Source organism: Sebastes umbrosus, chromosome 19, assembly GCF_015220745.1.
Source record: "Sebastes umbrosus isolate fSebUmb1 chromosome 19, fSebUmb1.pri, whole genome shotgun sequence".
Classification (NCBI taxonomy): Eukaryota; Metazoa; Chordata; class Actinopteri; order Perciformes; family Sebastidae; genus Sebastes; species Sebastes umbrosus.
In genome coordinates this window covers 17,517,882-17,534,653 of record NC_051287.1, presented here as the reverse complement: position 1 = coordinate 17,534,653, position 16,772 = coordinate 17,517,882, and the positions used below count along the sequence as shown (strand labels likewise).

Sequence of the window (16,772 nt, the reverse complement as noted above, 5' to 3'; positions counted from 1 at the left end):
AATGCCTGTTTCTCGCAGTGATGCCAAAAACATTCGGCCTACTGCCACTTTAATAGTTGTTTGATAAATTACAAATTTCTTTGGCAATATGCACCAGTCAAGCACAATACAACTGAAACTGACCGTGAGGTCACTTCCACATTTTACCCATGTCCTTTTTTTTCCTGCCCTTGAAAGTGGCTGTAAATGCAGCTTCAATACACAGCTTCATATTTGTCTTACCAAGCTTCAAAATGTAAGACTCCACACCTATGGAAGTTTTTATTGGACTTTATTAGTTGTAACCCACAGAAGACATTCCACAAATGTGTACCATGATCTGCAAATATTTCACTATCCACAAACATTTATTTTTGTATTTGTGTTGTGTAAAGTCACATAGCACAAAAATACAGGGCAACACATTTGTGCATCTATTTATACTCGTGGAATGCTATTTGTGTATTTGCAAATCGCCCTGTATTTTTGTGGATGTGACTTTACACAAATACAAAAATACGTTTGTGGATAGTGAAATATTTGCAGATCATGGTACATATTTGTGAATTGTCTTCTGTGGATTACAACTATTATCTACAGATCTGCTTCTGTACCAATCGGACAAAACTCTGTAAACAAACAGGACAGAAATTGCAAATGTCACATGGCCCACAAATCCACAGGAAGCATCTGCAAATGCACAAATAGCATTCCACGTGTAGAAATAGATGCACAAATGTGTAGATATCACTTTACATGTAAACCTTAAAATACGTATTTACAGAGTAAGTTATGCATATTTGCAAATCGCCCTGTATTTTTGTGGATGTGACTTTACACAAATGTGACTTTACACAAATACAAAAATACGTTTGTGGGTAGTGAAATATTTGCAGATCATGGTACATATTTGTGAATTGTCTTCTGTGGATTACAACTATTATCTAAAGATCTGCTTCTGTACCAATCGGACAAAACTCTGTAAACAAACAGGACAGAAGTTGTTAATGTCAAATGGCCCACAAATGCACAGGAAGCATCTGCAAATGCACAAATAGCATTCCACGTGTAGAAATAAATGCACAAATGTGTAGATATCACTTTACATGTAAACCTTAAAATAGGTATTTACACAGTAAAGTTATGTGTATTTGCAAACTCCCTGTATTTTTGTGGATGTGACTTTACACAACACAAATACAAAAATACATATTTGTGGATAGTGAAATATTTGCAGATCATGGTACATATTTGTGAAATGTCTTCTGTTAATTACAACTAATAAAGTCCAATAAAACTTCCATACACACCTTTTATGTGTCATTCATGTCCCATGGCTAAATTGCTCAACATGGAGTTTTTTTTTTCTGGGAGTTTTCCTTTATGCACTACAGACTCCGCCCCCCGCCCCAGTCCTCCTCCGGCAGACGCCGGACTGGCTAAGCAGCGAACCCGACTATTGGCCGACAGAGAGCCGACAGAGCGCGAGAGAGACGTCGGGAGTACATGAAGCCTGTGAACTGTTAACTTCAGGCTCTGTTCACCACTCAAAGTCGCTCTACGTTAGTTAACGATGACTACATCGGGGCCCTTGGATCGTGTGGAGCTGTGTGAAAGCCTCCTGACATGGGTAGGTGGTCTAATAATGAAGTTTTGTTCACTGACAGACAGACTTCTCTAGCTAGCATACAGAAGCTACTGCTAGCTGGATGAGCTAACATTAGCAGGCTAGAGGAACATGACACGTTGGTTACGTAGTCAGGCCAGCTGTTAGCTGCTCGAGCTGCTGATGTGTAGCTTCCTAGCCGCCAGCCAGACAACCATCTACCCGGTCTAGACTATAATGTTGGGTTATGTGCAAATGGGTGTTTAGTTAGCTCAACTTTCCTGATGCTCTGTTGTGTGTTGTAACCGGCTGGATCAGACGACAGAGACATTGGCCTTGTTATGGTTCAACGCTGTCTTTAGTGAAGGCTTTTTCCTCTGGATTTCGGTGTCTGCTTTGAGGATGAAGTCCTGTCATTGTTAACCTGTCCCTTCCCAATTTTTCTTGTTCAAAAAATGTCAAATACAGGCTATAGCTTAGAGATTGTGTAGGATCACATGCTACCGATTTGTAGCATGTTTACATTGTTGAGTGCTTTGGTGCAACATAAAGCAGAGAGAGGATTGATGTAGGAGGAGGGGGGGGGGGGGGATGCTGATATGAATATGATATTCAAGACATTCACTGTTAATGTCACACATCTGAAGAAAAAGTCCACAATCTCTAAACTGTGATGTAGACTTTCACTTATAGGGCAGCTGACTGACATATTTATGATGCTTTTCAGCTTTTCATCACAACCAGATGTTGTAAACATAATTGTGAATGGGTTTGGGTGACATGGCATGTGATGGAAACTGTGCATTCTGGGTACTTCCATGTTTCCACTGGCATACATGTCAGTAGTGTATGATGAAAACATGCATGTGGAGCTTAGTACAAGCAAGCTATAGTCATGTGCTTCTATACATGTCATCTAATCATTTCATCTTTGAGGATGACTTCCTGTCATTGTTGACCACTGTAGCTTTCCCTTCCCAATTCCTCTTGTTCAAAAAATGTCCAATACAGGCTATAGCTTACACCGAAATCTGTGACCACCCGAAAAAAGGGAATCAGATTTGTAGGATCACATGCTACCGATTTGTAGCATGTTTACATTGTTGAGTGCTTTGGTATAACATAAAGCAGAGAGAGGATTGATGCTGATATGAATATGATATTCAAGCAGATAGACATTCACTGTTAATGTCACACATCTGAAGATATAAAAAGACATCTCTAAACTGTAATGTAAAGACTTTCACTTATAGTGCAGCTGACTGCATATGTATAATGCTTCAGCTTTTCATCACAACCAGATGTTGTAAACAGCATTGTGAATGGGGTTGGCTGACATGGCATGTGATGGAAACTGTGTATTCTGGGTACTTCCATGTTTCCACTATATACATTACTGGCATAAATGTCAGTAGTGTATGATGAAAACATGCATGTGGAGCTTAGTACAAGCAAGCCACCCCCTCCTTCTGCATAGTCATGTGCTTCTATACATGTCACCTAATCATACTTGAAATCAATTACTGGATTCCCCTTTTGTGAAATTGAGACGTGGGCTTCTCAGAGATTGTGTGTTTAATGTGACATTTACTGTCGCCTCCTCCTCTTGTTGTCATGGCTCGGCTTATGTATGGCAACTCAGAATTTCCTTCATGTTCCTAGTAATGATGTGGTTGGCAAACATTCCTCACATACCTGTTAACTGTGAAGTCACAGCACTGAGTGTGACTGATTGTGACTGAAACGCATGATACTGTCTGTACCTCTTACGAAATAGCAGTAGAGATATCTAGGCAACGGTTTCTGCTTTAGGCCAGTGCAATAACAGGTCCAAGTAGTTTTGATTGAAGGGATACTGAAAGACACAAAGCTCCTACCAAAGTAGTGGTCATTTATTATGTTATTTTGAACAATACATTAATTAATAACAGAAGTATAAGAAGCTACAGTACTAAGTCACTAAGTCACTAAGTGAAGATGAACAAATAAATAAAGGTATTTAAGATTTTTTAGGAGTTGCAGTCTAGATATTTGTTTTATTTTTTTACTCACATATACATCCTGCCTGAATAGTGTATTTGTTAGCCTATAGAAAATGATTGATTTCAGTTAAATAGAGCTCTTGCTGTGGCCCTAGTAACATGAGCTATCTTGTAATTTAAGTTAACAATACACATGTGTATTACCATTTGTATTAATAACTGTAATAAAGCATTTCATACAAATGTGCTCTATAGCTCTGTTGTATAGAGGGAAAAGACCGCTTAACAAAAGAAAAAAAACCTAAATACATACAATATAGCAGTACGGCCTAAAAATACTCACGTCTGACATTTATGGCTTGCTCATGCTTTACACTGAATTGATGCGCTGGGTTACACATCACCAAAGCAACTAGGTGCATTGGTCGCATTGCATTGTGTCTTGGTTATTTTTGTAGCTGAAACTATTTCAGCAGGCACCGTGCACATTCACTGTTGCTGTCAAAGTTGTACAAGGTTTGCATGTGGCATGGACTGTTCTTCCTTTTGGAGAAATGCATATAATCCAACCAAAGAGCTGACCAATATGCTGTATGACGGAATCTAATGTGGACATAATAGTTTAAATGGGAAATTATCTGCTTCACTCTAATCACTAGTCCTAATCTAGTCATCATGTGACACGTTGTGTTTTCCTCAGCAACTCCTTTGCCAACTGTTTCCACAAACTACTAGGTGTGGGTTTCCTTTTCTGACCTCAGTCCACCCCGCCTGAGTTGTGTATGTCCGTAGTGGACTTAAGCCAATATTTTCAAGGATAAGATTGTTTTTTTTATGGCTTTAGGTGTGTGGTTTTTCAAAATATGAACACATACTCATTTTGAATAGATAAGAAATTCAGTTTACGTTACATTTCTATTGTTTATTTTCTATTTCGTGGCCATTTGTGTGCTGCTACGATGTTGTTATTGTTCATGTGACTCAGAAAGCTGAGAGGGTTATCATGGGAAATGCACCTTTTGATGAAGCATTTTCTGTCTGAAACTGTTACGGTCTCATACACTGTCAGACACTTTTCAATGAAGATATTAGTTATCGTGGACATTTGCGAAGCAGGCAGTCTCTTTTGAACTTCTTTCAGTTTAACTCTGTCGGGCTCTCTTCTTATCTGCCCTTTTAGCAGATTGCTATGGATGATGTGATCAAAGCAGACTGAATGTAATCTGGCAAGACCGTGGAACATGAGTAGATCTAGCTGAACTAGAACCTGAAAATCCCTCAGATCACATGATGCTTTTGTTTCCAGATTAATTGGTTTTCAATCATCACATTGCAGCTCCCACACACAGATTGGGCACCAACAGGAACTAAGATACTGTAGAGATAAAATGGCACAATATGTTCTGACCGTAGACACCCAGTACTGAGAAGGCATGTAGGCCCTTCAGTGACCAAAATGTACATCTACTTGTTCAAATGGTTATTGCTGTTGAACTAGCTATGAGCAGCACACCATGGTAGCTGTAAAAGCTGTTTTCTAAAATAATGAAGTAGAGTTGGGCAATAATTCACTATGATTATTTAGCATCTTTCAATGGAATCATATTGTGATGAAGTCATATATCGTGATACTCAATTAATTTGTCTAAATTGATAATAACAAGCACATACTAACCGAAATTTCTCATATTTCTCAATACTCATTTGCCAAATAGGTAATTCACACAGGAGTATTGGCTTTACCATGTCGCTATTTCATATAGACTATTCATTTTTTGAACTACCAGAAAACATTCTATATCGTGATATATAGTGTAATCAAGATATTAAAATACCTATATCGAGATGAAAGATTTTGGCCATATCGCCCAGCCCTATAATGAAGAGAATACAGGAAATATTAGACCAATAGATGCAGAAGTGGTTGTTCGCCTCCTTTTCTGCGATCAGTGCTTCAAGGTTGGCGATTAATATCATAAGAAACTGATTGAGAGTTGATCATGATGACGTGGTGTAGCACAGAGCTGTCTGTGAAGACTTCTGATATCTATCTGACAACTGAATTAATCAACAACTTGAGGATAGCTCCTATTAATCCTTTTACACTGTTTGGGCCACAGGTCAATGACCTTTAGCCCAGGAACACCAGCTCAGAGCTTTAGCACAACGACTAAACAGAGTTTCTGTCTTTGTTCTGTATTATTTACCAAATCATCATAATTGGCCTCTTGATTCAGCCAGCAAATTGTAACTAGACAAACCTTACTATCCATGAAGTTTGAACATGCAGTTATTGTTTCTTATCCACTGTAGATGAATATTCGGAAAAGATTCTTGTCTATAATGATGTTGATATCAGGGCAAACCTCTGTCTGCGATAGATTTGATCTTTAGCCTGTTGACTGTTATGGACGCGTCTTTATCTCATTCCTGATCAGCATTCAAGGCATCAAGCGCTACACAAAATAGCGAACATTTAAAAGCACAATGTTATGTGCTATCAGTAGCTGAAACAAGAGCTGCTGGCAAAAGAGAGCTTCTTCTTTCACAGAAGGCCCGTTGACGGCAACAATGTCCCATACAGCATAAAGCGACTCACCAGCATCGCTCCACCGTGGCTTTTCAAGAGACATCACATGGGCATAACGTCCTGTTAAAAGGGCTTTGTTATCCAGTGGTATGTACACCACATGTTTGTTGACCTAACATACAGTCAAGCATGTGGAGCTCATGTGGCCACGAGAACCTATTACTGCTTGGGGACAATAGTTTAGGGTGTAAAGCTACAGAGCCCTGCAAAAAGGAGGATACAATACTGTTGGCCAGTCAGTCAAAATACAACCGATATTTGGATGTGTTGGACCTCAAGTACCTTGACTCATCAGCACCAGCCAAAACAGGTGTTGGTTGATATTCCAGCATGACATCAAGCACCAGGCACATGTACGTCAAGGGCCATTGATCCCTTTCGTTCTCAGATAGGCTTTCTAATAGTCTGGTTGTCATGCTGCCATGCTTGGTGAAATGTGTCTGACCTTTGTGGGTTGTCTTTGTGTTTGTGAGCGATTAAGTTTTCTTTCCTTCCACCTCTTTCCTGCAAAGGGAAATGATGCAGACCAAATGTTTCTGTGGTGGAGAGCCACCAAGTTTCTACCATGACGCTTGGCTTGTTTCCAATTCATTTTGTCACTCCTGGAGAAAAGTAATTTGTTCTTGTCGCAGTACAACATTGTTGACGCCAACAGTTTTATCACTACGCCATCCATTCTAATATGTATTAAAACATAAATCACTTGCCAGTATTGTGTTCTAATAGTAGGCTATGTAAACACAGGAAGTCAGCATGTAACCCACTCTACAAGATAGCGTAGCATCACAGGGAAGACTGTAATATCTTGATCGTGGTATGTAGTATACATTTTAGATTGTAATTTAAATTTGGCAGGGTAATTGTTGGAGCGGCTAAGGTTCACTCCGTGTCACAGTCACAGTGGTAACCGGTGTTATGTAATAATCAGGGGTATTGTTTTTGTGTTGGCTCTGGGCCAGTGGTTGGCTTTAGCTACTGGCTGTTTACTGATACACAGAGAGGCTCTCTTTTTGGTTACTTGGCTACCTGAATAGGGCTGCATGATTTTGAAAAAAATATCAATTTAATTTGACTTTTGAATTTTTACATCATTATTCTCATTTTTTATTGAAAAACCTATTAAAATGATTATGGTGTGATTGTTTGATCTTTTCTTAAGTCTGTTGAATATGATGTCTAGGACAGGACATCTCTGCAGCACCACGATATTTAATATTATAATGGTATTTTGACACACATTTAAGCTTTAACAAGTATTGCGCCTCCTGCGGTTTGAAAATTGCAGCATGCCATATTGTGATGTCAATAAAATGATGATTACATTTGTTGATACAGATACATACAGATATTTTTAGATCAGGTGTAGGAGGGTGTCGTCTGGTTGACAAGTCTGCCATTTGATAGCTGTCATACATACAGTCATTCAGCAACAACGTAGGAAACTTTGAGTGGAACTTCCTAGTTAGATGTTTAGAAGTCAATCTAAACTACATTCGGAAGTGTTATCTGAATTTATCAAGTGAAGGTGTGGATGTTATTTTGAGTGTCATGTTGCCCTCATGCCATGTGAAGTGTGTCCTTTACTGTTTATCAAATGTTTTCTTGTTTACTGACCTCTGTCTCTACCAATAAGTGATAATATAGGGCTCTCAGATAGTTTCCTGTGGCTTAATAAGATGTTGCTCCATGTCTCAGACCTATGGAAAGAATTGTAAATCATTTTAAAAGAATCAATCAAGCACAGTTAATTCAACTTTGAATACTTGCATCGTGGCAAACACAGTAGTCGGGAGATGGTGTTGTTCTTGCATCATGTTTATTTTAAGAAGATTTGCTCTACAGCCGGTAGTTACATAGCAGTGGAGACAGCACCAAGCAAAATGGCATATTGTACCCAACACTTGCAGCTGCTTCTCACAGTAAAAAAAAAGAACGTGAATGAATGAGTTTTATGTTGGAAACAATGACGAGCTGCAAATGTATCCAGAAGTATTAAAGTCCAGCTTGAGTCTGGCTTAAAGCTCTCTGCTCCGGTCATTTTCAACCCAGTTACTTCATGTGGATCCAGGAGAAAACGCTACATCAGGGATTTAACCTCTCAAACTATTTGACCAATCTGCAGAATTTCTTGTTTGTTGCCGTCTGCTATTGGTAAATCTGTGACTAAGCAGAGCTGCACGTTGAGCCACGTAATGAAAAGCGAGACCGACGGAAAGACGCGCAGGCAGAATTTAAACCTCGTCATTTTCTTCCTGTCAGAATTCCAACATTCCTGCTCTCAATTTCCCCTCCTTTGGCACGTAGACTGTTGGCATGTAGACTGAAAAAATCTTCACTTCTGTCTGGGCAACAGACTTTCAGCCTGGAGGAAAAGTAGTAGAGAAGGATACATAGGAGGGAAAGGGATCAATGGCACACCAAGTGAGAAATCAAGATCGAGTGATGTAAGAGAAACTGAGCAATGATTTGTGAGAAACTTTGCAGGAACTGTAAGGTTTGAGCTGCACAATTGTGTCTGTATTTTACTCTGGCCTTCAGGGAGCTCATTATATTTTAGGTGTGATTATCAATAAACTAGTAACAGTTTTATCATGCACCCAAGCACTCAACGTGTATGTCTGTTTGTTGTTTAGATCCAGACATTTGGAGTGGAGGCTCCATGCAAGACAGTAGAAGAGTTGACGAGCGGTATCGTCATGGCCCAAGCTCTGCAGAAAATGTAAGTTTTCATCCGTTTGGTGTGTCATCTGTTTGGTGTATAAGAAAAATGCATTATATGTTATATCAATTTCATTTTTATAAAAAAATACTTTTTCTTTCTATGTTATTTTACATTGATGGTGGCATGTTTTGCTGTTCCTGTGGAGACTGAATTATACGTTGAGTGAATAGACCAGAATGTAATAAAGTAATAACATTAGGGATGTCACGAGAAGTGATGCTTCGGTACCAAAATTCTGAAAATGTGCCAGTACTCGTTTTTTTTACTGTCAGGGCTTGACACTAATGGCATCTAAAATCCCAAATGAACAGTAGTTCAAAGTGTGTATTGCTTTGTTTTTGTTATTTACAGTGGTAAAACCTGTAGATTCTGAACATGCCCCCCCTCAAATCAAAACTTTACGCTATTAATCCCTATTCTCTTGTCTGTCTGAATTTCCTAGAGATCTAGTGTATTTCAATGACGCTTGGATTAGTAGAATCAAGCCAGACGTTGGGGACAACTGGAGGTTAAAGGTAAGCATCAATTAGTCTTTGTTTTATTAGTAGGTGTGTGTGGTTTAGGTTTTATGAGACCATTTTTTTCCCATTAGTTAATGACATAGCAGACCTTTTCAAGTGTAAATGAATAATGTGTTTATCCAGAAATGGTAATTATTTGTTGGTATTGTATGTTCCTATGGACTTATGTGATCCCACTACTACTTTGTCACATTTTGAAATACTGATATATCTGTCTTAACCTTTTTGTGTGTCACCCGTATTACTAAAGCTCTGGTTCAATCTAGCCTGTGTCAGTTGTATTTCTAATATTCTAGGGACACCTTTCATAAATGCTTTCTCATTTCAGATCAGCAATCTAAAGAAAGTTCTGAAAGGCATCCTAGACTATAACCAGGAGGTAAGAAGAATCTACTATAATAATTTTGATTTGATCAGCGTTCACATTACATAAGCAGATGTGTTGCTAGTAGAGATACTACCCTTAATCCCTGTAGCAACAACACAGACCATGATAATCCTGTTTTCATATAATGATATATTTTGAAAACTCCTTTTTTGTGCCCGTCCAGATCCTAGGCCAGCACATTAACGACTTTACACTACCAGATGTTAACCTTATCGGAGAACACTCTGACGCATCAGAGCTCGGGAGGATGCTTCAGCTTATACTGGGCTGTGCTGTCAACTGTGAACAGAAACAAGGTGCATATCCCATACTCTGTATGTGTGCTTGTCAACATGTGTGTGATATGTAATTTGATACTGGAAAACAAGGTTTTTATGATACAACTGACTCATCATTTTGTCTTATTTCTCTTGCATGCTCTAGAATACATCCAGACCATAATGATGATGGAGGAGTCGGTGCAGCATGTCGTCATGACGGCCATCCAAGAGGTGAACTATCATGCTTATTATAACAATTGATTAATGATGAGAATAAGGTGGGATTTGTCAGAAGCAGTGTTACGGGGTGGGATTTGGGATGGCACATCTGCAGGATCTGATGGTAATCCTGTGGGTGTGGGCTGGTTGTCATGGTTACCAAGGTGTAACAAGTGTTGGCACCGTGTACTGTACACATAACTTCTTCCAACCCTTAACCTATGCTTTTGTGTTTCTGCAGCTGATGAGTAAAGAGACTCCAGTGATGGGAGGAACTGACTCGTACGTGGATCTAGACAGACAGGTATGGAGACTTTATGGAACCTAGCTGTGATGCCTGTTGAAACATGTTTGTTTTCTAACAGTGCCATCAATGGGGTCTCAAATTTCAGAAGACAGATTTAAGAAAATAGAAAGTTTAAATGAAACTGGCCCGTATTAAATAGACTTGACTTTTAAGGTACATTATTGAACATTCACACGCCAAACTCTTTGAAATAACACAGAGATACCCTCCAGTATCAGGATTTTCCACTGAAACCTCAACACCAATGTCATTACCCAAGTACAAAGTGCTCACTGTAAAACTTGACCCAGATCTTGACCCTCCTCCTCTTTCGGCCACAGACCCGTAAAACAGCTGGATGTGTGGAAAAGCTAGCTTCAGCAGAAGTACACATCTCACTCTGTTTTTTTTTTTTTTTTTCTTCTGGGTATTTATTTAGCCCTTGATCCAACATGTCCTTGAGATGTAAATACGTAGTCTCATCCAAGTGGACAATAAATGGTGTGGAAATGAAATAAAATCTGCAGGGTTTTTCATTATTGTTTATTTCTGGTCTCAGCTCAAGAAGACGGCAGAGGAGCTGAACGACGCTTTGTCTACCAAGGAGGAGATCGCCCAGAGGTGTCGGGAGCTTGACATGCAGGTTGGTTTTATGCAGTTGTAACTCCCCCACCCCCCATGTTTTAGGCTGTTTGATCGCTGGTTTTGGAGACACCATAGTGCAGCGTGCGGGCACTCTTTATCGTGTGTCTGAATGACCTAACGTGAAAGACATAACACCACCAGTGGGCCTGGCGAGGTTGTAGAGGTCAGTTAGTTATCACAGTGGCACACTATTGAGCATGTGAATAACTGGCATTAAAGTCTGACATTAAAACATTATTATTTGCCGCCTGTTATTATGAGAGGGTCTATTTGGTTTATGCATTCATGGTGCTGAAATTAAAATGATCCTTCTCTTCCATCATAGAGTTTCCAAATATGAATCAAATAGCAATATTGTAGGAAAATGCAGCTGTGGTCAAATGTATAATTTGAACTGTTGAGTGTTAGGCATTGCTCATTAGCTCATTATGCAATGCAATTTTTAAGCTGAAAAGATAAATGAGCACTTATGTACACTAGCTGTATTGTTTGCAGGAACGTAGTTAATTACGTTCAATATATTCAAAGTATACAGAAAAAATAACATGGTATAACGCGTCCTCCAAGTTAAGTTTTATTCTTACTTTTTCTGCTATATTTTGTAACTCTTTTACTATCTAACTGATTGTGTCATACTTCTTATAGCTATTTTCGGGTTACACTTTAAAAGCAGCTCTTATTTTTGCATATGGTATCAAAACAGCTGATTCTGTTGCTACTGATGGATTTTTCCAATTTACGTAAAGATGTCCTTGTCAGATTGTTTTTTTTTTTACCTTAACAGTGATGAGCTGTTGCTCAAACACACTATCTATATCTATCTTCATAGCAGTCAATCATAATGGACATATTTATTTACATTTATTTTCCCGCTAATGACACAGAAAGATGGAGCTGTATTTTAAAGTGTCACCTGCTCTCCTGTTGTCTTGAATCCTCTTATTTCCTGACTATTTTCCACACTGTGTGCCTTGCTTTAAAGGCCCTCCGTGTCCAAGAGGAGCGTGATAGACTGAGGTTAGACTTTAATGAGCTAGAAGAGAGGGTAAATCCACACTTTTCTTTTCTATCTGCCTCTTTTTTCTTCCATCCATGGTGTGTGGTGTGTCTTAATAGTCCTGGATTTTATTTTTTCAGTCTGCTTGCACCAGCATCTCTTTCGAAATCCAGATCTCCCCCCCCCAACCCCTTCTCCTAATTACTGTATGTGTGCATGTGTGTGTGTGTACACGTTTGTGCACAAGTGTTGTTGTGCACACGTATACACACGGTCCTCTTTGGGGCACACCAGCCACATCTGCAGATCTGTGTGGGTGTGTCAGTTGTCACCCCTTCACTTATTATCCTCTGCCTTTTTTACCTCGGTGTGTTTCATTGCTTTCCCACAGCAATAGTAGACCGTAAGGGGGAAGTATCTACACATACTGTATATTACTCATATGGGATGTTACTATTTTTGATTCGTTTCCCCCTAGGAATGAAAAATGATATAAGTGCACATCAAAAACCTTTTCATATATATAAAAAAATAGGACTCTGGTCAGAAAGCAGTAAGCGGCACCATACTGTAACTCAATACCTGCAGGAATTGGAATTTTTTGAGTGGTTCTGAACACAGTTTTGATATATTTTTCATTTTTTCATTTCAAAATGTATTTTTCGAACAACAAAAAAAATGTAAAATTAAAAAAACAGAATGATCATACAAACAAGTGGACAGCCAGAAAAAAAAGTAATATTCACATACAATGAAAAGCATAAGCAAAAGGAATTGTCAAACACTTGATGCCTTGGTTTACATATTTGAAAAGGAGTGAGAAGTACAAACTTATTTAATCCCACCCCTTCTCCATAAGTCGTTCATAGATAATTAACCAGCTTCCTTATTGAGCTAAACATATACTCTAATTAATTTTCCTAAACTTGTCTAAATATAATAATTATTACCTTTTTTATCTCTGTCATACAAAAATATAAATGAATTACTGATATAATTATCCTTATCAAAATAAAAATTCATTATCAATCAAGAATACCAATTCATTACTTATAAAGTACCTTAATCACAATAAAAATTAATTACTTACATATTTTTTATCTTAATCATATTGACTAGTTGTTATATAGGCTCTTGAGAGAATTTTCACAGTGGTGCAAGTTCTCCCAGAACGCTTCCACGTAACAGTGTTACCGACATTTAAATGGCATACATTTTACACATAGAAGTGTTAGGGTGCTTTCACAAGCCATAGTCTGTTTAGCTTATCCAAATCATAGTGAAATTGATACTTTTGGTTTGTTTTCTATTTCTAGTCTGGTTCAGTTTCACCTGACCTGAGGGGCATGTATGAAGTAGCGAAATGTGTCTTTTTCCTCTCGAGAGCTGCCACTTGTATGTAGGGAATCACAGACTTTGATATATTGCTGTTGAAGTGTTTTAACTTTGACTCGGCACCGATCTACTGTGCTCATGAATCCCTTCTCGTCCACGAATCACACCAGAGTTTGATTAAAACAGACTAAATGTTGGCTTGTGAAAAGGCCCTTAAACAACATTTAAAAAAAAAAAAACATAGTTAGTGTGTCAGAAGAAAAGTCAGAAATGCCTATTGACGTTTATTTTAAAGTCCCAATATTTTGAAGAAGGGTTATTGACTTGATCCTGGCATATTCATAAACAGTCAGAGTTGAGAACTTACGGTATGTGGTAATGGCTTTACATGCCAAGTAATTAATAAAGGATTCATATTTACAGATCTTTTTTCTCTTAAAAAATATTAAGATCAGTTCGTATATGTTTTGAGGTGCAGCAGACTTAGTAATTAATTACTGTCATTAGTGTTACATTCAAAACAAACAAAATCAATCTGCTTCTGCTTTGCTTTGTGTGGAGTTTGAAACCCTGTCTATCACACTGAGAAGGCAACATCAAACCATATGTAGCCCTCTCTGCTATGTTGGGAGTTTGTTGGTTTGCCACTGTTGAAGTGTGTTTGGTGTGTGCTTGCTTTATTACCAGAATCAATGCTGCAGTGATATAGTAATCTAATGGATTGAATGCTGTGAAGAGAAACGTGTACATTTAAGTAGCTTGAGAAATACAATTTGAAAACTAACTTATTTCCCTTCTCTGCCCCTCTTCTCTCTATCTTTAACATTCCTTCCCTCTCTCCTTCTCTACACCTCTCGTGCTCCCTTTTATCCCTTTTGTCCTCCATGCCAACCATTCCTTTCTGCCCGTTTCCGGTTTTCTTTTTGCTATTTCCATTCTTCGCCCTCCTTTTTTTCCCTCTCTTCCCTCCCACAGGTGGCAGCCCTGCAAGAGGAGAAGAGCAGTTTGCTAGCAGAGAACCAGGTTCTGATGGAGAGACTTAACCAGTCTGACTCCATAGAGGATATAAACAGCCCTGCTGGACGCAGACACCTCCAGCTGCAGACACAACTGGAGCAACTACAGGAAGAAACGTTCAGGTGCGGACGTCGCTAGAAGGAGCGAGAGTTTGTCATATAAAAAAAGTTGAATTGACTGATGCTGATGTCAAAAATCTGAGATTTGAAAGATAATTATCCCTAATTTGTTCTAGGTTGGAGGCATCAAAAGATGACTACCGAATCCGTTGTGAAGAGCTTGAAAAAGAACTCCTGGACGTGAAGTCGCAGAACGAAGAGCTTGCGTCGCTGGCTGATGAAGCCCAGTCTCTCAAGGACGAGATGGATGTCCTCAGGTAAGAAGGGGTGAAGCAAAATCAGGGCTCTAATTATACTGCGATTACCTGAGTAAAGAATACTAAACAAGAGAGGGGATTCCAAATGCCTAATGGGAATAAAATTAGTCAGAAAAACAGGAGATGATGCAAGCCAAATAATGTATTGTTGAACCACTATCCTGTTATTTCAAGCTTCTGTTGTTATAGGTGTGCCGCTACACAAACAGAACCTCGATAATGAAAGTGCTTGTTGTTGTTTCCCTCCCCAGGCATTCATCAGACAAAGTGTCAAAGCTGGAGGGCACAGTGGAACACTACAAGAAGAAACTAGAGGACATGGGACTCCTCAGGAGACAGGTACACGGACAACAATGCCTTTTATTGTGACAAGCTCTTCTAAATGTTCCACACAGTACATTACACATTGTTAGTCTAACAACTGGCAATATTTGTATGTCCAAGTTAGACGGCACAAATTGACATTTCCTGTATCAATTTTTCCAGAATAAGCTTTTGGAGGAGAAGAACACGGTGTTAATGCAGGGCAGCGTCAATTTGGAAGAGGAGCTACGGAAGGCGAACGCTACCAAGGGCCAGCTGGAGACATACAAGAGACAGGTACCCAACCAGCAGCCGTGTTGACTTCCTCACATGCAGTAATCATTATTTACATGGGCCCTTGGCTTGGTGATGTACCCCCTACATGTAACTCTGTCACTATTAATAGTACTCACACATATGTATATGTCCTTTCTCTGCACAGGTGGTTGAACTTCAGAACAGACTGTCGGAAGAGTCTAAAAAGGCCGACAAGATGGAGTTTGAGTACAAACGCGTCAAAGAGAAAGTGGACTCTCTACAGAAAGAAAAAGATGTATGTACAATGTTATCAATAGAAGAACTGGTACACTATGACCCAACAGGAGGGGTGGGGGGGAAAATTGATACAGCATAGTATCTTCATTCCAGACCCTGCACTATTTAACTCTTGTCATACTTTTTTTTTTTATAACTCCTTCCCGCTCTTTTCCTCCCCCTCTATAGCGTATGCGGACGGAGAGAGACTCTCTGAAGGAGACTATTGAGGAGCTACATTGTGTCCAAGCCCAGGAGGGACAGCTTACATCAGGTAACATGAACAACTTGTCAACAGAAGCTCGGATAATCTACTTGGTCAAGCCTAAATGGTTGGGTTTAACCTGTATTAACTGTTCGTTTCAGGCTTGTTCCCGATGGCCAGCAACGACGGCTCTGATTCGCTGGCTGCTGAGATCACCACCCCAGAGATTCGGTAGGAATTTTAAACCCCACCACATTTTGTTTCGCTTCGGTGATTTAAAAAAGATGATGTTAGTTATAGTTGCTGATGCAGTACAAATATCTTAGAGGACATCTAATGTGTTTATATTCAGTAGGTTACAGAGGAAGAAGTATCACATCAAAGTATTTTGTATTCTCTGTTCAAAAAATATTTTTTACAAGACTTGGTTCCAAGTTTTTGGACACAGTTTATGGCACCCAATATTACAACTTGCGTGCTAAACAGATATCAGTCAAGATAGAGGATAAGATTTGAGAGGTGCTTTACAATGACAGGGTCATAGGGCTGCAACTAGTGATTATTTGCTTTGTCTAATTAATCTATTGATCGTTATCTCGATTAACCGATTAGTTGTTTGGCATATAAAATGTCCGAAAATGTTGAAAAATATTGAGCAGGATGACGTCCTCAAATGTCTTGTTTTGTCAACAACTCAAAGATATTCAGTTTCCTGTCATAGAGGAGTAAAGAAACCAGAAAATATTCTCATTTAATAAGCTGGAATCAAAGAATTTGGACTTTTTTTTTTCTTAAAAACATTACTCA

At 39.0% G+C, this 16,772-nt stretch overlaps 1 protein-coding gene across 7 annotated transcripts in view; it reads left to right on the top strand.

Moving 5' to 3' along the window:
- The first annotated feature begins 1,405 nt into the window (after nucleotides 1-1,405).
- Nucleotides 1,406-16,772, top strand: part of hook3 (hook microtubule-tethering protein 3) — a 45,386-nt gene continuing 30,019 nt past the window's right edge. For 3 of the 7 annotated variants that reach the window (XR_005204368.1, XM_037752396.1, XM_037752397.1), the window contains exons 1-16: nucleotides 1,406-1,609; nucleotides 8,791-8,876; nucleotides 9,322-9,394; nucleotides 9,729-9,779; nucleotides 9,952-10,084; nucleotides 10,212-10,279; nucleotides 10,509-10,571; nucleotides 11,113-11,196; nucleotides 12,181-12,243; nucleotides 14,506-14,669; nucleotides 14,783-14,923; nucleotides 15,175-15,262; nucleotides 15,410-15,523; nucleotides 15,669-15,779; nucleotides 15,950-16,034; nucleotides 16,127-16,196. Coding sequence is in view for 6 of the 7 variants with exons in the window: in XM_037752396.1 (XP_037608324.1) it covers nucleotides 1,553-1,609; nucleotides 8,791-8,876; nucleotides 9,322-9,394; nucleotides 9,729-9,779; nucleotides 9,952-10,084; nucleotides 10,212-10,279; nucleotides 10,509-10,571; nucleotides 11,113-11,196; nucleotides 12,181-12,243; nucleotides 14,506-14,669; nucleotides 14,783-14,923; nucleotides 15,175-15,262; nucleotides 15,410-15,523; nucleotides 15,669-15,779; nucleotides 15,950-16,034; nucleotides 16,127-16,196 (1,451 nt within the window). In the remaining variant the exon portion in view is untranslated. The remainder of the gene's footprint in view (nucleotides 1,610-8,790; nucleotides 8,877-9,321; nucleotides 9,395-9,728; nucleotides 9,780-9,951; nucleotides 10,085-10,211; nucleotides 10,280-10,508; nucleotides 10,572-11,112; nucleotides 11,197-12,180; nucleotides 12,244-14,505; nucleotides 14,670-14,782; nucleotides 14,924-15,174; nucleotides 15,263-15,409; nucleotides 15,524-15,668; nucleotides 15,780-15,949; nucleotides 16,035-16,126; nucleotides 16,197-16,772) is intronic. The other 4 variants (XM_037752400.1, XM_037752401.1, XM_037752398.1 and 1 more) reach the window with 3 other exon arrangements.